This window comes from Pogona vitticeps, chromosome 1, assembly GCF_051106095.1.
Source record: "Pogona vitticeps strain Pit_001003342236 chromosome 1, PviZW2.1, whole genome shotgun sequence".
NCBI lineage: Eukaryota > Metazoa > Chordata > Lepidosauria > Squamata > Agamidae > Pogona > Pogona vitticeps.
In genome coordinates, this window is record NC_135783.1 from 20353793 (window position 1) to 20377199 (window position 23407).

Consider the following 23407-nt stretch of genomic DNA (forward strand, 5'->3'; position numbering starts at 1 on the left):
TTTGTTTTGCTCTCACAGCTGAAGGCCCCAAGCTCAGCAGAGTCACTGTTGATCTTAGGCCTTTCCTCCATCCCAAATGCCTGCGTGCCTCCGTACGGCCTGCCTCCAGCCTCTTTTCTAGCTTCTCGAACAGTTCTGGCTTGGGCAAGGCTGCAGGATGGGAACAATACAGTTCTAAAGATGGTGCATGAATCTGAAGCTAAATAATCCTCCCTCAACATGCTGATCCCTGAGAAGGCTTGGACTACAGCTTCCATCATCTCCACCCATAGGATGATATATGCTGGTTGAGAATGATAAGAGTTGAGGGGAGATGGGATAAGCAGAACCGGATTTAATTTGAAATCAGTTTATGCCTTGCCTTCTCCCGAACTGGAAGGCTGCAGTGGCACTTGGGCCAGGAACTGAAGCAAAAATTGTCCTGCTCTCTTTATGGGGCACATAAAAAGTTTGAATCAGTGGACAAAATAAATTGAGTATCTTTACAGGTGCAAAAGAGGGGGGGGGATGGGTATTTTGAGACCTGCTTTCCACTTCAGTTTCCTGCCCTGGGAGATGATAACAAAGGGAGGAGGGTAGAAGCCAAAACAGATCCAGGCTCATTTCCCAATTCTCATTTGATTTCCCGAGCATAAAATGCTTCCTGGCATGAATAATTACAGAGGCAGCAGAACAAAAACAACTTGTTAACTCAATTTGTGAGTGATTATTTAGGTGTCAGAACCAACTGTTCAGAGGGTGGGATGATAGCACCCAAAGAGCATAGGGAGAATGAAAATAAGGACAGGAAATTAACACAACAAGCCACTCAGCCCTTAATGGGGCACCTTACTCATTTTGAAAAAGCAGAGATAGGCATCTTGTGCAGTTGGAATCATACCAAAATACTGATTTTCCAGACATCAGGCCAGTTTGCAAAGCTAGTTGAGCATTTGGGGTAGACAGATGTGGAGTTTGGCATGTGATGTGGTAGATTTTCTCCATATCCATTCCCCCTAGCTCAGGGTACATTTGCCATAGCACTGCGAATGATCTCTGTTAGTCATGTCACCCTGGATCAGGCTTGTGGATCGCAGGAGTTTCAAGAATGGGTGTTCAGGCTTTCAGCAATCCTCCAGATTCTCATGCACCCCTCCAATTCTAAGAGGCATTGGGCATTTCAGTTGTGGATCAGCAGTAGGAACCAGGAGCTTGATTGCCAATATAAGCAAAATGGTTTTAAAGAACAAAATTGTTCTAGTATTCTTGGGAGCCATTGATGTCTGGTGTACTTCTTTTTGGAGCTGTTGTTCCTGAACTAGGGGACATGAAGAGATTCCAAGGGTGTCACAAGACTATGAATTTTGATGGGTGCAGATGTCAAAGGAGTGAATTTAGGGAGCAACAAAAATATGTTCTTTCTCTGCTATGTTATTTGATGTCCTAAAAGGATGATCCCACCTAGCAAATAAGACTCAAGCAGAAAAACTGCCAGGGTAATTAGTGCAGCAGTGGGAAAGTTTAAAGACCTCAAGAATCGCAACTGGCCAGGATAGAGGGACACGCTAAGACTTGGAAAAAGAAGGCTGTGCCACTGAGTTGGCTGGCACATAGTAATTGGCAGATTGGGTAGGAGACATATGGCTGGAACTCGCTCTGTGTGTGCTCTTGTGGAATGGTGCGAGTACAACTGCACTGTTGTTAGGCAGTGATTCTGTGGCTTTGAGTGGTAGGTGAAGTGCCTCTTGTAATTCACCTCTTCCATCTGCAAGAGGAGCAACAACTGGCACTGCTCTTGGTGGCAATTTGCCTCCTCAAGGGCGCATTACAAGTCCAGATCTAAGGGTTTCAACATAGCCATGTTGAAGGACTGCAAATAATCTTTCTCTTCCTGTCACCAACCCCCATTTCTTAGGTGCAAATTACAGGATCCAGACTTGGGCAACATGGTGCCTTCTATGTGGATGATGATTTTGGGAATTTTCATGAAAGAACTCTAGGAGAAGAAGAGGTTGTGCTGAGTGGCCTTCTCTTATTTATTCAGAAGTTAATTTGCTTTGGCTTCATGGGATTTATTCCCAAGTGAAGAACTTGTGGGATTTTTAGGCAGTGCAAATCTAGCCTTGTTTATGCAGAAATAAGCCCCACTAAATACAATGAGACTTCTGTGTAAATAAATATGCATAGGATTGCACTTAAAGATATTAAGAAAGAGGTTTGTACTTTATTCAGTGGGACACTAGCAAATGAGTATATAACTCTGAATCAAGAAGGTACCAAGTTCAGATGCCATGTGTTTAGTTCTTGCTCTGAGAATAATAAAATATTTTGTGGAAACTGGGATCTTCTGTAAGCAGTCCAATATATTTTTATTCCTTTTGATTAGATCCTTCTTCACGATTTCCTTTGCACTTTTAAGAGTCTTTTAGAGAGGCACTGCTGTTAGAGTCTATCTTTAAAGCAGGGGTTAGATACTCAGTGAGTGGGTAAGGTACTGTATCTGGTTGTGAGTGTTGTTGTTTAGTCGTTTAGTCGTGTCCGAATCTTCGTGACCCTATGGACCAGAGCACGCCAGGCCCTCCTGTCTTCCACTGCCTCTCGGAGTTGGGTCAAATTTGGCCTTAGGCAAACTTCACAGTCCCAGGTCGCCTGCAGAAGAAGCGAATGGCAAACTACTACTGTGTATTATACTGATGGCACAATTGCTGCTGCTGTCTTATTCTCTACTCTTACTCTGATTTTTGTGGATAAATCAGTGTGATGTAGTGATTGTTAGAATGGGCATTAGGAGACTAAGTTCCATAACGTACTGTGTCACCCTGAGCTACTTACTTCCCTCTTTGCCTGACCTACCTCATAAAGTTGTTGTGAGAAAATAGTGGGAAGTCATATACTCTATCTTGAGCCAACTGGAAGAAAAGCAAGATATGAATGTAATTTACAAGCAGTGCACAAGTAAAAAAAATTTTTTTTTTGACTACTGCTCTTAGAATCCTGTAGGTGGAAAGGCTACTGTTGTGATGGCTGTGGGATATTGTGAGCCATTGTCCTAATGTTAATGTATAAACAGGAGCTTAAGACGTCTGTTCTGTTTGTACCCACTAAAGGTGCACAGAGCAGCTGATTTCAAACCAGTGATAATTGTTATGTGTATTGGCAATCCTGCTCCAGTTTCTTTCAAGGACTATATGAGATTTTACCAAAAAGATCGTTGGAAACTGCAGAAAGGCCATCTTCATTTAATAAGTTCTGGGCTAGTAGATGCTTGCTTCATAGAGGTATTTGCTTTTTCCAGATTTACTCTTGGGCAATAAAGTGATGCTTCTAAGCTGAAGTTAATGTAGGATTCTTCTTTCCAGGAGACAAGTACTTTATTGCTGGAAATTCAGTTTTGAAACTTCTGAGTCCACCTAAGTGTTTTGTTGCAGCAGCTAAGGAAAGCATTTTAAAATGATGGTATTTCAGTCCCTTTCTTTTATGGACCAAATCGTCCAGTTCTTCTATGCTATATCTCTGGAGTAATGTTCCTGACCTGATTCTACAAGAGTTTTAGTATTCCAGATTTGTGTTTCTGCTGTTCTGGTTTATGATATGATAGAGAAAGGCACAGAGGTCCAGAAGTAAAGCTGGGAGTGACTCAAAAAGGCACAGGTTAAAAGTAGAAAAATTAAGGCATACATATATAAGGAGATACTGTATACTTCTAGTAGTTTTTGCAGCTTCTCAATGAGGGTGGCAAGTAGTGTGGTATGACATGACTTGTCCCAGTGTTAAAACTGAGTGTCTAATTATCTTCTGAATCCGGATTAAGGGCCCTCCTTGGGGGTGCCAGAGTAAAAATAGAAGTCATTCCTTATCTAAGACCCCTAAAATGGTGACAGGAACATTAAAGGCTTATTCCATGCAGAGTGTAATAGGACATTCAACTTAAATTGGTAATCATTTTTACCCCTCCTGTAATCCAATATAATCAATATAGATCCAAAGAGGGTAAAACATTTTTTTATATTTCTCTATTTTTAACAGCTGCCAGTAGGTGAGATCTACGGCACAAAACTAGCTGTTAGTGTACCAATCAGGCACTTATACCAATACTTGGCTTTTACTATTATATAAATTGTTACTTTGAAGGTTGAATCAGTAATGCTGGAACGAATACCTTTGTTTGTGGTTCTTTTTATCTCTCTGATTCTTCCTTCTACTTTCTCTTTTCATCATTCCAGACTGAAGAGCCTTTATCCAATTGCTCCCCATTTGCCTTGAAATATAAATTGAATGTCAGAGAATAAAAGGCTAGTTTAACAAATCTTCTGGAGGAACAGTAATAGAAGAAATTGGTCCCTTGCCTTTTGAGAAAGACACACATGCCAACTAGCATGGCCTTTTGCTCTGCAGACCATACATCAGCCTCGGCCCAAAGAGCATCCGCCCTAATGGCTGACATTCTGTTGCTCAGCCTAGTCAGTTGCATGAGAGTAGGCCCATCGAATCACTAGGGATTTCATGAGTTAACTTACTGTAGCATAGTAAGTTGCAACTGGAGTAGGCCCATTTGAATCAGTGGAACTTAAAGAGGAGTTGTAGTCCACAAAGACCCATGCAATGATTTTCTGTGCCCTGACAACTAATGCCTAGATTTCCAACTGATGGAGTGTATTATACACTTATGAAGATTATTTGGAAACTGCAGTTAGTTTAGAATACAATGACAGATTCTGCATATCCAGTTACAGTATGTATATATTGGAACAAGTATCTACTCTTGCACAAGCTGTCAAATTCTTGTCATCCCTTTTGAAGGCTTTTATCTCCCACTTTCTGAAATGTGAATGTAAGAGGAACTCTACTGCCTCAGACCAAACATGCATCTTGTCTACCACCACTGTGTGTGCCCCAGTGACCAGACAGATGGTTCTGGAAAGCCTATTATAAGGGCTTGAAGGCCGGAAAGCCCACTTCTGGTATTGTTTCGGAGCAACTAGCATTCCATGGGGAAAAGAGTAGTATCCTTTTAAAGGCTCTTAATAGTGCCAACACCTTAGTTAGGAAATTCCATGCCCAGAGATACTTGTTCAAAGCCTACTTGGGACTTCAGGTGCCAGGGAAAACATTTGTTTCCTAAGCTTTTGACAGGGTGTTTTTACCGTCTACTGTTACTGATGGATCTGCCTTATTCATGCTATGTCTGTTTTATAGCTCTTTTTATTATTTGGTAGTCAACTGCTGTTAGCAGCCTTGAACACTTTCAGGAAGCAAAGGAGATTTTGTATTCTTGAAGGCTTTCACAGCCGGGATCCTGCAACAACCAAAACAGATTTTATTTTAAAATAAATTAAAATTGGCTTCTTTGACTTCTGTTAACACAGATGTAGCTTATGGTACATTTAGTTGCTCACATGGGGTCTTGAACTGGAAAAGCATCCAGAAAAAAACCTGTAGATTCCTGAGTCATGTAGGTTTAGAATGTGAGTAGAATTGCATATACCGTATATAATTCCCAACTATAGGTCTTCAGATGGTCTTGGACTGCAACTCCCATAAGCCCTTGTCATTACAGCTAGTGGTGAAGGCTTCTGGGAGTTGCAGTCCAAGATCATCGGAGGGACCCGAGTTTGGGAACCACTGACATATATGAATGTTTCCACAGCTTAAAAAAACAAAACCCTCCTGTTGCATGCTTATGTTACATCTGTAGGGAAGAGACCCAGATTCAGATTTACCTCCTCTAGAGATACTCCCCTGGCTGTTGTCCACCTCTTGAGCTTGCTAGATTATATGTAAAATGCCTGCCTGCCTATGATAATGGTCCTGAGCAAAGCTGTGGGCCTGTGGCTGAATCTGGTGGCACTGTCATTTAATTGATCACCTGTGCCCTCTCAGTGCTACCCTTCTGGGCCTCTCTAGCACCTCTTACTGTGGGCAAGCAGAGAGCATCCTGCCAGTGACCTGTCTCATCACTAGCAAGAGCTGCAACAGTAGCTACCATCCCCTTGAAAAACAGACAAAGCTGGCAGCTTGGTGAGAGTTGTGGCGAGTCCTGCCCGTACATGCCATGGATTTTTCCCAGAGGCAGAGTGGACATTCCAGTCTGTGGTTTTTCTGCATCTATATCTTGAAATTGTATAATCCAAGGAAAACTTGCACTGAGTCTGATGATGATTTTTCCCTCTGAATATCTAGATTGGCCCTGCATGAACAAAGGCAGTCTGTTGGTTTTGGATCCTCCAGAAACATATATTTGGGAGGTGTTAAAGAGGAAATTACATCTCCTTATTTGGACTGTTGCCCAGAATGCTCAAGCTGAAGGGATTTCGGCTTCTTTTTAACCAATGTGTTAATCTAGGGCCAGAGTGTTTTATAATTATTGAGCAGGTACCTTAAGCAGGAGGCAAGAGGCTGTTCAATAAACCAGAAATTCCCAGACTCTCTTGATATATGTTAATTTACAAAACAAACAGATTTAGTTAACAGTCAAGGGTTTTAATTACTGTACTCTGCGTTCAGTGATCCTCAGTGTGTGGTCTTGCTTAAGATCAAAAAGTACCAAGTGGGATCAGACCAAGATCCACTTACTGTAGTATGTACTCATTTATTTGTAGGGATCCTGGCCACGAACAAGCATTAAGTGGTCATTTGGAAACTGCCCAAATGTCAGTTAGAACATAATTTCTTAGAACATAATGTTTAATCTTCTGCCCAGTACTATTCTGTGAGGCATGTGGATATCTGTTGTACATTCACTTTAGCCCCAGTGGGAAACCAGCAAAACCCAAGTTGCTTTAGAAATAAAAAATAAAAGCACTAACTTCAGATATTGCGATGAGTCTCTGAACCATTCAGTAGACACTGTGCAAACTTGGAAAACGATTAATTTTAAAAGCTTTGTATTAGCTGTGCTTTCCATTAGCCCAAACTCACAAACACCACGATTTTCTGTTCTCTGTGAAAAAAATTTGTGCGTTCATGATTAATTTTTATCTAATGTACTGATATCCATGAAATGTTTCATTTTTCAAAATAAAGAAATCAAGAAAAAGCATTAGGTTTACACATAGATGTGGCAGTATGCTTGTACATCAGCCATTTGAAGATGTCGTAATTTTTACCAGACCATGTGAAGATGCATTCAGTGCCTCTTTGAACCAGTTGTTCTTGTATGTCACGTTGGCGCAGTGGGGTGATTGTAGTGCAGTCACATCATGGCTGTGTTATTGCATGACCGTTGCGCAAACATACAGCAGCACTAGGCCGGTGTAACGGCACAGTCACACATAACAATAGTGTCAGGATTTTGACTCTGCCAGAATTCATTCTGATCGGGCCTCAATTTTTAAGTCTTGTTCTGTGCTCCTTCTGAATCAGCTTGCCCTGCATAACCAATGTAAATAAGTGTGGCCACGATGGCACTCTAAACAGAACTTTTACTCTTCCTGTTATGGTAGCGTGTCCTGCCAAACTTTGTTGGCATTCAGTGTATCTTGAAAATACATTTATCCATTAGTGCTTAAGCAGAAAAGACCCTTGTTGTTGTTGTTTAGTCATTAAGTTGTGTCCAACTCTTCATGACCCCATGGACCAGAACATGGCAGGCCCTTCTTTCTTCCACTGCCTCCTGGAGTTTGATTAAAGTCATGTTGGTAGTTTCGATGACACTGTCCAACCATCTCGTCCTCTGTCGTCCCCTTCTCCTCTTGCCTTCACACTTTCCCAACATCAGGGTCTTTTCCAAGGAGTCTTCTCTTCTCATGAGATGGCCAAAGTATTGGAGCCTCAGCTTCAGGATCTGTCCTTCCAGTGAGCACTCAGGGTTGATTTCCTTCAGAACGGATAGGTTTGATCTCCTTGCAATCCAGGGGACTCTCAAGAGTCTCCTCCAACACCACAATTCAAAAGCATAAATTCTTCCGCAGTCAGCCTTCTTTATGGTCCAGTTCTCACTTGCGTACATCGCTAATGGAAAAACCATAGCTTTGACTATGCGGACCTTTGTCGGCAAGGTGATGTCTCTGCTTTTTAAGATGCAGTCTAGGTTTGTCATCACTTTCCTCCCAAGAAACAGATGTCTTTTTAATTTCGTGGCTGCTGTCACCATCTGCAGTAATCATGGAGCCCAAGAAACTAAAGTCTGTCACTGCCTCCTTCTATTTTCCAGGAGGTGACGGGACCAGTGGCCATGATCTTAGGTTTTTTGATGTTCACCTTCAGACCATTTTTTGCACTCTCCTCTTTCACCTGCATTAAGAGGTTCTTTAATTCCTCCGCACTTTCTGCCATCAGAGTGGTATCATCTGCATGTCTGAGGTTGTTGATATTTCTTCCGGCAATCTTAATTCTGGCTTGGGATTCCTCCAGTCCAGCCTTTCGCATGATGCATATAAGTTATATAAACAGGTGGACAATATACAGCCTTGCCTTACTCCTTTCCCAATTTTGAACCAATCGGTTGTTCCATATCCAGTTCTAACTGTGGCTTCTTGTCCCACATATAGATTTCTCAGGAGATAGATAAGGTGATCAGGCACTTCCATTTTTTAAGAACTTGCCATAGTTTGCTGTGATCCACACAATCAAAGGCTTTTGCATAGTCAATGAAGCAGAAGTAGATGTTTTTCTGGAACTCTCTGGCTTTCTCCATAATCCAGCGCATGTTAGCAATTTGGTCTCTAGTTCCTCTCCCCTTGGAAATCCAGCTTGTACTTCTGGGAGTTCTCGGTCCACATACTGTTGAAGTCTACCTTGTAGGAATTTGAGCATAACCTTGCTAGTGTGTGAAATTAATGCAATTGTATGGTAGTCGGAGCATTTTTTGGCACTGCCCTTCTTTGGGATTGGTATGTAGACTGATCTTTTCTAGTCCTCTGGTCACCGCTGAATTTTCCAAACTTGCTGGTGTATTGAGTGTAGCACCTTAACAGCATCGTCTTTTAATATTTTAAATAGTTCAACTGGAATGCGATCACCTCCACTGGCCTTGTTGTTAGCCAAGCTTTCTAAGGCCCACTTGACTTCACTCTCCAGGATGTCTGGCTCAAGGTCAGCATCCACACTATCTGGGACATCCAGATCTTTCTGGTATAATTCCTCTGTGTATTCTTGCCACCTCTTCTTGATGTCTTCTGCTTCTGTTGGGTCTGCTTCTGTTTTTGTCCTTTATCATGTCCATCTTTGCACGAAATGTTCATTTAAGAAGGCTTTCTTGTCTCTCCTTACTATTATTTGGAAGTCTGCATTTATTTTCCTGTAACTTTCCCTATCTCCCTTGCATTTTGTTTCCCTTCTCTTCTCTGCTATTTGTAAGGCCTTGTTGGACAGCCCCTTTGCTTTCTTGAATTTCGTTTTATCTGGGATGGTTTTTGTTGCTGCGTCCTGTACAATGTTACGAGCCTCCATCCATCGTTTTTCAGACACTCTGTCCACCAAATCTAGTTCCTTAAATCTGTTCTTCACTTCCACTGTGTATTCATAAAGGATTTGGCTTAGAGTATACCTGACTAACCCAGTGGTCAGATATAATTTTTCCTACTTTCTTCAGTTTAAGCTTGAGTTTTGCTATACGAAGCTGATGATCAGAGCCACAATCAGCTCCAGGTCTTGTTTTTGCTGACTGTATAGAGCTTCTCCATCTTTGGCTGCTGAGAATATAATCAGTCTGGTTCTGGTATTGGCCATCTGGTGATTTCCATGTGTAGAGTTGCCTCTTGTATTGTTGGAAAAGAGTGTTTGTGATGACCAGCTTGTTCTCTTGACAAAACTCTATTAGCCTTTGCCCTGCTTCATTTTGAACTCCAAGGCTGAACTCACCTGTTGTTCCTTTTATCTCTTGATTTCCTACTTTAGCATTCCCATCCCCTATAATGAAAAGAACATCTTTCTTTGGTGTCAGTTCTAGAAGGTGTTCTAAGTCTTCGTAGAATTGGTCGATTTCAGCCTCTTCAGCTGAAATCGGTAGATGACTATGATGTTGAAAGGTCTGCCTCGGATTCGTATTGAAATCATTCTATCATTTTTGAGATTGTATCCCAGTACAGCTTTTCCCAGTCTTTTGTTGACTATGAGGGCTACTCCATTTCTTCTACGGGATTCTTGCCCACAATAGTAGATATGATAATCGTCTGAATTGAATTTGCCCATTCTCATCCATTTTAGTTCACTGACGCCCAGGATGTCAATGTTTATTCTTGCCATCTCCTGTTGGACCACACCCAGCTTACCAAGATTCATAGATCTTACATTCCAGGTTCCTATGCAGTATTTTTCTTTGCAGCATCGGACTTTCTTTTCACTTCCAGGCGCATCCGCAGCTGAGCGTCCTTTCGGCTTTGGCCCAACCACTTCATTAGCCCTGGAGCTACTTGTATTTGTCCTCCGCTCTTCCTCAGTAGCATGTTGGATGCCTTCTGAGGGGCTCATCTTCCAGCGTCATATCTGTTAGCCTTTTGTTTCTGTCCATGGAGTTTTCTTCGCAAAGATACTGGAGTGGCTTGCCAGTTCCTGCTCCAGGTGGATTGTGGTTAGTCAGAACTCTCCACTATGACCTGTCCATCTTGGGTGTCCCTGCATGGCATAGCCCATAGCTTCTCTGAATTACTCAAGCCCCTTCACCACGACAAGGCAGCTATCTGTGAAGGGGACCTTGGTAACACAGGATAATTGTGGCATCCGATAGCTCCCCCCTCCACCCCTTTTAAATATGTACGATGCTTTTGTGTGCTGAATGCATCAAACACAGTGTCTTTCAGGGACAGTCTTCAATAACACTCACTGGATTAATATTATTTTTAAACTAATTAAAAGGGCATTACCAGTACAATGTCTTGGAATCCTCCTGAGCTTGTGCATGAACTGCTGGATATCTGCGGAGGCTAATCCTTTCCCCTTTCCCCTCTGAAGGTGAGCTGGGCTGCAAATAATCCCGCTGGAAGCAGAACCTCTTTATCAAAGACAGATCTGTGTAATATTTGCCTCTTACTCAAACTAATGCAGTGAGGTTTAATAATGGGAGGAGGGTAGCTCATTTGGCCCTGCTGCTTAGCCTTGCTCTTCTCTAGACTTCTTGTTGTCAAGGAAAGAGAACTCTTCTGTGGTATGGAAATCATCCATTTGGTTCAGTAGAGCAAGAAGAAGGCAATTTCTTCTTGAAAGTAGCTTGGCAGCCAGAGGAGGGGAAGGGTCTAAGCAACTTGAACAGTATACTGAGCATTTTGGGGCCGCTTCAGTTCAGTTGCCCCCAGCTGGGGTTGATAAAACTGTGCTTGCTTTTCTGGATTAAAACCAGAGGCATCATCTGCTTTTAACACCAGGAGAAAACTTTACTTTTACCTGGTGCATTTTCTGCATTTCTTTCCAACCTCTCCTCTAGTAAGTTCAAGGTGGCAGCATATGTGACTCTCCTTACACACACCCTTTTGTCCTCAGAAACTACCTTGCAAGGAAGGACAAGCAGAGAGACCTTGACTGATCTAAGGTCACCAGTAAGTGTAAGGGTTCAGAAGTGACTAGAACCTGGATCTCCCATGTCCCAGTCCAGAACTCTAAACCACCACATCGCAGTGGCTTTTTAAGGGAGAACCATTTCTAGACTATTGCTTTTCTACCTATCATCATTGTCCAATGCCTATAAAGCAAATTCTTAAAAAATTGCATTAAAGTAATTAAATCAGAAGAACGGTGAAAGAAAAAGAAACCCAACTTACCAGAAGTCATATTTCTGGTCCTGGTGACTGGCAGCATGGTGGCAAGTAATCTGTCATCTTCTGACTCCCAACAGCCTCTATAGCTGCATCAGTTTTTCCTGCACTTACTCTGGCCAGACATGGTCTAAGGGGGCGGGGGTTTGGCTTTAGATTACTGTGGGCCGAGCTGCGCACCTTCTCTGATTCTGTTTTTTGCTCTGGTCTGGTGGATGCCACGGCCAAGTGGCATTGCATGCACCTGGGGTGCAGGAGGGTTTGGGGGGTCAGATCATGCTTCTGCACTATTGGGGAGTGGGCTGGGTAGATGAGGCTTGTCAGCCTTGGAGGGCAGCCCGTCTGGGGGAGGGAGGACTCCGGTTTCAGACCTCTGCTGCCTTGTGGCTGTGTCCACTTGAGGCGGGGTCCAGAGCCGGAGTCCCGGAGGCAGATCGTGTCATTCTGCCAACTCCTGCGACGCTGCTGGAGCCAGTTGTATTGGCTCTTGCCTTTCCATTGGACTATTTCAGTGACATGGAGAGGGGGGATTTGCTGCTTGGGTGGCAGTCTATCCTCATGTTGATTTGGCCAGGCTTCGTGCTGTGGAGAGGACACTCCAGCTTCACGTACAGCGTCGAAACAGCACAGAAAGGGAATGTCACTCTCGAATTGGCCTTCTCAGCCACACTAGACGCTGTTCCAAGTCCTCCATACAGAGCACGTTACCGGTCTCTTGAGACTGAAGGATGCCTTGTCAACTCTGGCTAGACAAGTAGCTTGGCTGCCTGTTGGACGTGGCTCTCTGTAGGCAAACTGGAGTGGAGAAGTATTCACTATAGTCTGCCTGTGGTATTTAGTCACCTCCCTGGATGTCTCCAGCTCAGTCTTCAACTGGACTTTCCTCAGTTTGTGGGTGCATTCACAGACTCTTATAGCTAAAGTTTTGTATATACAGATTACTGTAGCTGCAATTTACATCACACGTGTTCCCCGTAGATTTTCTGTCATCAGTTCTTGTGGCTTTCTTTATTATTTCAATAGTAATTGCTAACAATACATTTGTGTGAATTGTGGGCAGTTATGCCCATAAGAGCATGTCTAGTTTAGGGGATTGGAGCAGGTGGGGCCCCTATCCCAAGTTGGGGTCCTGTTTGGAGATCTTGGGGATGAAGAATAACAAGAGTGTGCCCAGGAGGATGCTTTAGTCTTTGCAACAGATGGCAGGGGATCCTCTCAGTGGTCTCGTAGCCGGAGGGGGGGCACCCTGTTTCCTGACAAAAGGGCTGGGAGGATGCATCAGCAGATTGATTGGTCACCCGATGCTTGGTTTCAGTTGCCCTATCCTGCAACTAGGCTGTTTTCTGCTGTAATCAATAAAGTGTGTTCATTCCTTTATATGCCTTTCAATGAAACTGCAGTGCCTTGTTAGAGGGTTTGAAACTGTGCTTTCAGATGTGCTACCTGTGTCCACAATAAATCATAAAAATCCAGCTAACCAAATAATGGGAGAACAAACAAACAAAAAGATTTACTCTTGCGCCAGAAGGAAAGTCAGATGAAATTCCTTCAGGAGAACATTTACCGAATTAAGGGAAAAGCACCATTGAAAAAAGCCCCTCTCTCATGAGCCCCAGATTTGCCATTGAGGTGATGTTAAGCGAGCACAGTACAGCTCCCATTATCCTTGACCATTGGTTATGCTGGCTGTGGTTAAGTCAAAAACGTACAACCTCAGAAATAATACTTCAGTCCCTACTGTTGTCTTCCGCACATATTTATTCAGGGCTTCCAAGACTCAGGAGGCACCTTGATGATTTGCTCCCTGATGCTCTTCAGCCTACAGAGGGGGCCAAAGGGTCTTGCCTCAGAACCCTTAGGCTATTCTCATCCCCACATGAAGCAGTGAAGTATCTGTTTCTTAAAAACCAGAATACTTTTTTTCCCGTCTAAGATCTTTTGAAATAATTGAGGAAGTTCCTATTTGGCCATCCCTTTGCAGCCCATGGACCACATTCAATCCTCAAGAGCCCCACTCCTCTCTTCTCCATCTTCTAGTCATGCCTGGTTTTGAAACAAGGGTTTCATGAACTAAATAAGATGTGAGAGGAATGGCATTAAATGATCAATAACAAAACCCTGTAAGGCATGATTAGCCACTCTTGGCCATTAACTCTCATCCCCACACCAAGATTGGGGTTGGGGAGGAAGGAGGTCAGGAGTTAGGGACAGCCCTTTAAGTTCCTGGCATAATGGATACAACCCTGAACCTCTGGAAGTTTCCCACCTTTAGTTTACTACAAAATGGGCAACAGGAGCAAAGGAGTTTGCTGTTTTATGCCACTTGCTCAAATTAAAACTTAAGGATGAGTATAAGATAGTGTTGAGAATGATCCATATTACTGTTTGTCTCTGCTCATGTATATTGCTCAGGTATTTGTCGTTTAAAAATGTAATACACATGTAAAAATAGAAAATATAAACAGCCTTTCTGAACTCATTATATGGTTTTTACTTATGGTAGTTATTAAGAGAAAGTCTTCTTGCAGCCAGCTACTTTTCAATTATTTCTTTTCCTTTCAGATTACAATCTCTGAATATTTTCTTATGCCTTCTAACAAACAGTGCCTTGCAGATTATTTTCCTGAGACATAAACTTCTCTAATATTTTCTGGGTTTTTTCTCCTTCTTATTCCCTTTTTTCACTCTGACATTTGGCTGCTGTAGAAGCTAGGGTCCTTGAGGTTATGATGCAGTGATTGACTCTGACACATGATTCCTGCACTTGTTATAGGGTTCAAAGAGAGTCCTGAGATCCAATGAATATGTTCTACCCCCTGGAGGATTGATGGAGACTGACCTGGAACTGACATTTTCATTGCAGGTAATATGAACTTTCTGAGCCAGAAAGCAGATCTGGGTCCTTAAGAGGAATAGTGAATATCCTTGCCTGTGTCTTGAGATAGTGAATAGACAACACCTTCAGGAGTGGCAGTTTCCAGGGTTTCTTTTTAATTCTGTTATATAAACGCCAACGTGTATGTTTTGGTCTTCGCTATATGTATGGTGTTCTTACAGAAAAATAGGGTTCATGCTTACTCAGAAGCACCTCTCACTGTATTTAGTGGGACAAATTCCAAGTAAACATATCATTGAATGTCTGCTTAGGGTTCTTTCAGAAGCTAGGGTGCCTGAATGATTTTCTATGGGGTAAAGCATGGATAAAAGAAAGCAAGAGAGGTCAGTGTTGGTTGGTTGGTTGGTTGGTTGATTTGATTGATTGATTGATTGATTGATTGATTGATTGATTTGATATATACCGCCCATCTAGATTGTGTCTATTTCTTAGGTTCTGTGCCACATGGGTCGCCAGAAATGCCTGTCTAAATCCTTCTCCTTCTCCTCCTTCATGTCTAGTATCCCCACTTCCTGAAAAGAGATGGCAACAAGCTCCAAATCATGCTGCAGCGCAGAAAGAGGTACAAGAACCGCACCATTTTGGGCTACAAGACTCTGGCAGTGGGCATCATTAACATGGCTGAGGTAAGTAGAGCAGCAGGACTAGACGGGGCGATCAGCATTTTGCTGCTTGGAGTGGGTGGGGAAATAAGAGGGACTCGGAAGAGGCACCAGGACATTTTCCTTGGCGCTTTGTGGCCGTGTTCACTGCTCATAGGAGGCCAACTTGATAACAGCGCTTGAGCACACGTTTTACATGGGAGCCCCAGAAATGGTTGTTTGACATAGTATCATCAATACTGGCTGGTAGCAGTTCTGCAGACCTTTTCAGGACTTTCCTTGAGATTAGGGGGTTGAACCTGGGACCTTCTGCATGCAGAGTTTTAGCTTTGCCGTGAGCTCTGGACCTTCTATCTTTTACATACAGAAAGTCCCCACATCCAGAGACTGACCTGTCCACATAAAGCTGGATATAACATCTAAATAAAACCCAGGAGAGACATGCCAGTCAACATTGACAATGCTTAGTTATTTGCAGTTGGGAAAAGGCAGCTTTTTGTGTTGAAAGGCCTCCTGCAACTAATCTATTTATTACCCAGGTTATGCAGCATCCCACAGATGGAGGGCAACTCCTGGGCTTGCACAGCAACATCAAAGATGTCAGCATCCGGGTAGCCGAAATCAGCATCTATTCCCTTTCCAGCCAACCCATTGACCATGAAGATGGACAAGTCCCCTCTGGTCCCAAAATCAAGGCTTCTGGTAATATATTCATCGTAGAGTGATGCCTTGTAGCAGTGGTTCCCAAGCTTGAGTAACCCAGGTGTTCTTGGACTGCAACTCCCAGAAACCCCAATCAGCTAGTGCTGAAGACTTCTGAGAGTTGCAGTCCAAGAACACCTGATTACTCAAGGTTGGGAACTATTACCTTAAAGGTTCCCAGCCGGCCCCATCCTCGCCCTTTCTGGATAAGTTGGAATACAACTGGTGGTAATGGTGTCTGTACTCCAAATCATCTAGGGAAGAGCCAGGATGAGGAAAGCCTGTTCACTAAAAGTTCCCTTTCATTTTTGAATTAGTTGCTAGAAAATCCTTTGGGTCATGTTCTCACTAAAGTCCTATAGTCCTTAACCACACCGGGACTTTCCCCTCTCACATGACAATGCAGAATGATTACTCTCTTACACTTACTCTTTTTTTCCTGCTACACTACCTGTGCCACCTCTGTCTTCTTAAATTCCTCCAATGGCTGTCTTCCATCAGCCACAAGCTGGTCCTCAGAGTCCAGGTATACTGCTTTTTAGCTGCATTTCCTTCTGTTCTTGCCCTCTGCTCCGCCTTTCCCTTATGGGTTTAAGGCCACTTTGGCCATGGTCTTTGCCTTTTCCAGATCGCTCTCCAGATATTGATAACTATTCTGAAGAAGAGGACGACAGCTTTTCTTCAGAGCAGGAAGCCAGCGACGACGCAGTGCAAGGCCAGGTATCTGCCCACCTACCTCTTGCCTGTCTGTCTGTTACACTGGTGTCCCTCTTTTTCCTCTACGGAATGGGAGGGCAGACATTAGGTCTGTGGGGGCTACCGTATTTCTTCTTGGAAGAATCCTAAGGTGGACCAGTCAGAACCAGATGCAAAAGAACAACATAGGCACACATGTTGTAGGAATTAAAGAACAGAAAGGAGTTTGTGATCCATCCCATAACTTACTATTTCAGAAAAAAAAATCCATTGGTGGTTCTCCCACCACCCCAGCTGTTTTAATGACTGAATCCTCATTCAGAAGGAAAAGGAAAGATGGATGTAACATGAAGCGTTATTTTCTGCAGTAAAAGAAGGGTAGTCTGGAGTGGGTAAGCTCCATTTCAGAGCAAATGGGGGTTGCTTGCTTAATCTAGACTACATTCCTACACTGCAAGAAAAGAGGGTGGGTTTGCTGATCTACAAAATTGCCCAAAGTTCTACCAATAGACACTGACCTACCTTCGGCCCGCTCCCCTCCTTGAGATAAGGACACAGCATGCATGCCTTTCTTGTTCTCCCTGAGCTATCCTTTCCAGCTATTAAGGAGTGATTGCTTTGATGCCCTGCACAACTTTTCATTTCTGCCTGCTGATGATACCTTTGCTCCTGCTTTGGCAGCTTACATGTAACTAATCTATGTGCTTTGTAGTTGGACTCTCATTAGAGTGTTCCCATTCAAAAGAGACGAAAAGAGAGAAGGTTGAAAAGGGACAAAGAGCAGATGACTACTGTATTAGGGTAGGAGAGAAACCCAGGAGATTTGGAATGTGAAGGGGTTTCTTCCTGCTGTGCAACTAGCATTTTATAATGAAGCTGTAGTTTTATGCTTTTTATTCTCCTCCTTCCTTACCTATTTGGATAAATGATGGGTTTTAAAACCAGACCATTGCCATAGATGTAGGTTCTACCATAGTGGTTCTCAGCCAGTAGTACATGTAACACTGGTGGGTCTTAGCAAGTGATTTCTTAACAATTACTGTGATCTTTTGACATGCTGGTAATAATTGTGGACAGCCAGTGTTTTTTCAAACCCTGTTCCCCTGCTCGTCAACTTGTCATGATGATAAGTATAGCCATTGATAAATATTATAACAGAATATATTTATAAATACAGTGGTGCCTCGCATAGCGAGGTTAATCCGTTCCGGATTAACCCCCGCTATGTGAAAACATCGCTGAACAGATCAAGAAAACCCATTGGAATGCATTAAACATCGTTTAATGCGTTCCAAATGGGCCGAAAACTCACCGTTCAGCAATGTTTTCCTATGGCCGGCAGCCATTTTCGCGCCCTCCCCTCGCTTACCGAGGGCACGAAAACGCTGCCATTTCAGGGCTTCCGGCAGCCATTTTGGAGCTGCCGAACAGCTGATCCGCGGGTCGCAAAGCGAAGGTCGGTAAGCGAAACGCTTACCGACCTTCGCTATGCGAGTTTCGCCCATTGGGGCCATTGCTTTGCGATCGCAGTTGCGATCGGAAAAAACCCCTCGCTATGCGGATTCGTCGTTCTGCGGTGTGCTTCTTAAGCAAGGCACCACTGTATCTGTGCTTGGGTGGAGGGGAGTGGGCCTTTTCTTTCTAGCAAAGCACTCAGGTTCCCAACAGATTTCATAGTGCAGTCAGACCAAAAGGAATGATGGGAGCCTTGTGGTATTAGAAGTGGATTCTGGCAACAAAGGCTACTCAGGGAAGGCTACCTGTCTTGTTGTGAGCTACTCAATAACCCCTGGATCTCATCCATGGGATCCTGCATTTATTTATTTATTTATTTTTGAAAATGTATACTCCACCTTTCTCCTGCATGCTGAAGGCTCAAGGGGCATGTTCTTGGAAGCATCTGTGTCCAAAAGCTTGAGATAAGAATACAAGAAGAGCCATGTCGAAATGTGCCAAAGGCCCATCCATCTACTCTAGCATTCTCTTCACGACGTGGCCAACTGGTTACTTCTCTGGCTCATGGATAAGACATAGAAGTGCTAGTGCACTCTCCACCCTATATTCTCTAATGACTGATGTTCAGAGGCACTCCTGCCTGCCATACTGGAGGTGATGCCTAGCCATTCTGACAAGTAACTATTGATGTCTCCAATCTCCATGAATTTATCTAATCCCCAGATAAAGCTGCTCATGTTGTCAGGGAATTACTACATCTTGTGGCTGTGACTTCCACAGTGTAATTGTGTAGGGATGTGCTTCATTTTCGTGACTTACATACACCCAGCTTTCCCAGTGGGTTGCAGATTTCAGGAGACCATTACATAGTGGTAGGCGAACCACCACAAGTGGTAGGCAAACCACCACAAGGAAGTGTGTCCCACCATGCCTGGTATTTTCCTTGAGGAGCCCTGAGAAACAAAGGTTGAAAACCCCTGGTTTAGGCTGTTAGAACTCTTCTAATTATGTGCTGCCCTCTCTTGCTGTTCAGGATTTATATGATGAAGAAGATGAAGTGAGAAAACCGAAGAAAGCCAGGCGGAAAATGATTAGAACCACATCAATGACCAGAGTAAAGTCAACCTTTCTTCTCTTTTTAAAGGAGAGATCACTAGAGACGCTGTATACAAGTAGTGCTCTGGATAATGAAGTCTCAGGCCATGGCAGGACTGTCTAGCCACCACATTCCTTGACTTTATGCGCCTGCCTAGAGTTGTCAAGGAACACTCCAGAAGCTGTTCTCTGATCTATTCCCTAAGATTAGTAGAAGTAGAATAGCTTATGCAAACTTAGACAGTTTGGTTTATCTGCCTAGTTTGCACAAATTTCAGAATTCAGAAACTCTGTTTGTCACATAGGGAGCCTCATACAGCCAAAATATAATCAGAGAAGATTTTCAGCAGGCTTTGGAAGCTCCCAGTTTTTGCAAAAATACAAGCACTTGTGTGTGTATTTAAAATGGAAAGTGGATTACTTACAGATTTTTTTTAAAAGGGTATCCATATGCCCATGTACACAGATTCGTTTATCTACCCTAGTTATTTTGGACAAGCTTTTGTCCCACTCAGCACTCATACAGCATGGTCATTGGCAAATTCTGTCTTCCATGTGACCCAGTGCATTCAGTTTGAAGCACGCTGCACTTTCTCTTGGCAAAATCACAGGTGAAAACCCTTTGTGGTGCTTTCCAGTGAGTTGACATTTTACATTTTTGGCACATGCATGCCTTTATTTTGCTCAGTTTCCTGCTCCTTCCTTCTGCCCACGGTCCCTCCATCTATATATAGAACTGCTGGATAGCTCAGTGATTTAGGTATCAGGCTGTGGAGTCAGAGGTTGGGAGTTTGATTCCCCACTGTGCTTCCTTGATAGAGGTTGGGCTTAATGATCCATAGGGCTCTTTCCAGCTCTGCGGTTCTAAGATGGTGGTGGTGGTGGCGGTGATCATACATAGCTGTCCGCACAGCAGGCTTTCCACCTCTTCACTCAATAGCACACATTCTTCTGCTGCTTTTGCAGGCCTTTGGGCATGATTGGCGGGATGGCTTCTTTGAGGAATGACAGCTTTGTCCACTGTGAGATGATAATGGACCTTCACATTTTCGCATAAGCAAACGCCTACTCACAAACAATCATGGTACTTTCTTGTTCTCATCAGTGCCCAGAATTTTCCTGCTGCTGGCCCCTCCATCTTATTTAGGAGCTATGTGTTGTGCTATTTTTGTTTCTCTCTGGCATCTTAACAGATGGTCAGAAGAAGGATAGTGTTGATAGGCAACACAAGTGAACACATGGCTTCTATAATAGGAAAAGATATGAGCATTTACCCCAAAATCAACCATGTATTGCATTTCCTTCCCCCAAATAGTGCCTGTATATGTGTCATTTTGAAAGTGGAAATGACTGCAGAGTGGCCTCCAGTTCTGGAGAGTAAGGGGAAAGGCTGAAAAGGTCCACACTCACACATATACACATATGAAATCAGGACCAATAGCTTGCTTTAGAGGAGTATTATGAGTAGCAATTCAGGAGAGATTAGTCAGCTTGCAGAACTCCAAGACTGCTGTGCCCAAAATCCAGAGCTTGGGCCTACCTGGAGGTGTTTTGGCTTGTCTATCAATTGAACCTTGGTCCCTTTCAGAAGAAGTATAAAAAAGCACATGTATTGCTGGCAAGATTTTTTGGGTTTACAATTCCCAGAGACTCCAGTCAACATAGTTAGTGGCCATGCTGGTTCATTGCTTCTGGGAGCAGTAATCCAGAAGAATGACTTTTCCAAGTTCCAGTGTTTGCAACCAGGCCAGATAGAACATTGGAAGCTTCTGACACTCATGTTTATTTCCTTTTTCTTTAGCAACCTAACTTCAAGCAGAAATTTGTTGCCTTGCTGAAAAGGTTTAAAGTGACTGATGAGGTAAGAAGTTGTGAGCCTTTTTCTGTTAGATGTGAAGGCGAGTCTTTTCTGTTCTTCTGAAACTTGACTCATTTTGTACCTGTGATCAGGCATGCCATCTGGATGTCACGTATATCAGTGTCCCTCTTGCCTGGGGAAATGAGATCAAAGCATCAGCACTCTTAGAGAGTTAGCATATAATACAACAAAAGACCTAGAAACAAACAAGAGATCTTTGACTGTGATTGTTTGATGGCAGGAGCTGTAACTCAGTGGTCTGAACACATGCTTTGAATAGAGATGGTGTAATCTCCAGTAAGTCATAGTCTATTCAGGCAGTGGGGAATCTATGTCTCTCCAGATATTGTTGTACAGTGGTGCCCCGCTTAATGATTACCCTGCTCCATGACGAAATCGCTTCACAATGATCACAAAACGATATTTAAATAGGAAAAAACCACTTGATGATTGATTTTTTGCTTAACGATGATCAGAAAACAGCTGATTGTTGGGTTTCAAAATGGCTACCCACTGTGCAGAATGGCTCACCGCTGTGTTAAGGACAGATTCCTCACATTACAGGCACCAGAAAATGGCCGCCCTATGGAGGAACTTCGCTGAACGGTGAGGTATTTCGCCCATTAAAAGCAAAAAAAAAAAAAAAAAAAAAAGCATAGCGTGCTGCTTATATACCGCCCCATAGTGCTTCAAGCATTCTCTGGGCAGTTTACAAGTTAATTATGCAGGCTACACATTGCCGCCCCCCAGCAAGCTCGGTACTCATTTTACCGACCTCAGAAGGATAGAAGGCTGAGTCAACCTTGAGCCGGCTACCTGGGATTGAACCCCAGGTCGTGAACACAGTTTTGGCTGCAGTACAGCAGTTTAACCACTGCACCATGAGGCTCTCTAGAACGCATTAACCAGTTTTAATGCATTCTAATGGGTTTTTTACTATCGCTTGATGATGATTTTGCTGGAACGGGTTATTGTCGTCAAGCGAGGCACCACTGTACTGTATCTTCCATTATCCCTGACCACCGCTTATGCTAGCGGGGCTGATGGGATTTGGAGTCCAACCATATATGAAGGGACATGGGTTCCCCATCCAGAATCTGTGCCCTCCAGAGGTATGAGACTGCAACTCCCATTATCCCCAGCCAGTGTGCCCTTCAGGAGGATACCGAGTTGCAGAAAGGTTGCAGTAAACATTGTTGGGCTAAGTACTGAGATGGGACATGTTACTTTTGTTGGCCTACAACTATCAGAATGCATCAACTATCATGTTCAGTGCGGTAAAAAACAAGGACAATCCCCTGTGTCTGGCTGAGTATGGAGTTGGTTCATACATTCATAGGCAAGGTACAAATATAATTTTCACTGTGTCCTCTTCTTCAACTCCACATGCAGAGAAGTGGATTAACTAGCTTCCCTGCCCCCGTTCTTGCAGTGTATTTGGTGGTTTTCATTTTCTGCCCGTTTTTTAAAATCTTGCTAGGTTCCCTTTTAATCATTTTCCCCCCTGTCTTCATTTAGGTTTCACGGCTTTCCTCATTAGTAATATCTGCAAATGCCATTAACACTCTGTTTTAATGCTGTCTTTTCTGGGTGAAAGAAAGAAAAACAGCTCCTGCCAAAAATGTTTCCCTGTGACCAGTGTGTTTCTCATTGTCAGGTTCATTATTATCCTTTTTGGCTTCTGCTTCTCTGCAGTGTTCAGGTCACTGAAATGTTATCGTTATGGGTTTCCACACCCTTAATTGTCCTAGCAGATCCTGCCAGGTCATAGCCAATGTTGTGAAGGAGGGGAGCACAGGACAATTCCACCCTGCCTGTTGTCTCTTAGGTGTCACAGTGCTAATGGGCAACATCAGAGGTGGCTGCATCTCTTGAAAAGGAAACTGGATGAAATTGTCTGATTTTGAATGGCTGGAAAACACCATGTCAGGACATTGGTGGGCTGAATCCATAACCAGGCTGCCTGGGGAGTTTGGTGTGAGCTTAGTCTAAAGAAAGTAACCCTTCTCAGCTGTGCTGTAGTCGTTAATTAGTCATCTTGTGAGGAGAGTGGAGATGGCTTTTTCCTAGTTTCGTTGAATGATCGCTGATTCTCTATGGATTGTTTTTGCCTGGTGGTAAAGCAGGCTCACTAGTTTAATGCAACGGGCTCCTATGAAAATGGCAGTACTTCTGAATCCTCCAGTTTTCATCCTGTAATCTGGTTGGAATGTTTTGATGCCACAGATGCTTACTATGTGCCATAACAACACTTTCCAGAAAAGCCAGGTTGAATCCATAGTGACTCTTGTCATAGTATGGAGTAGTACAGCGATTCAAACATGGCGCCCAATTGAGCTCTCTTCTGCTCTGGTTTTCACAGATACATTGCTGTTTCAGGCGATAAAGGGATGGGCCTTTTTTCCTGCCAGTTGCCTGCTGATCCCTTCTCTGCCTT

The 23407-nt window shown here is 43.4% G+C and overlaps 1 protein-coding gene across 5 annotated transcripts in view; it reads left to right on the forward strand.

Moving 5' to 3' along the window:
• LOC110080763 (phosphofurin acidic cluster sorting protein 2) overlaps positions 1 to 23407 on the forward strand; it is a 187566-nt gene that overhangs the window by 136531 nt on the left and 27628 nt on the right. For 2 of the 5 annotated variants that reach the window (XM_072989055.2, XM_072989060.2), the window contains exons 3-8: positions 14440 to 14529; positions 15063 to 15188; positions 15704 to 15866; positions 16495 to 16586; positions 19051 to 19131; positions 20914 to 20973. In XM_072989055.2, the coding sequence (XP_072845156.2) occupies positions 14440 to 14529; positions 15063 to 15188; positions 15704 to 15866; positions 16495 to 16586; positions 19051 to 19131; positions 20914 to 20973 (612 nt within the window). The remainder of the gene's footprint in view (positions 1 to 14439; positions 14530 to 15062; positions 15189 to 15703; positions 15867 to 16494; positions 16587 to 19050; positions 19132 to 20913; positions 20974 to 23407) is intronic. The other 3 variants (XM_072989067.2, XM_078382897.1, XM_072989077.2) reach the window with 2 other exon arrangements.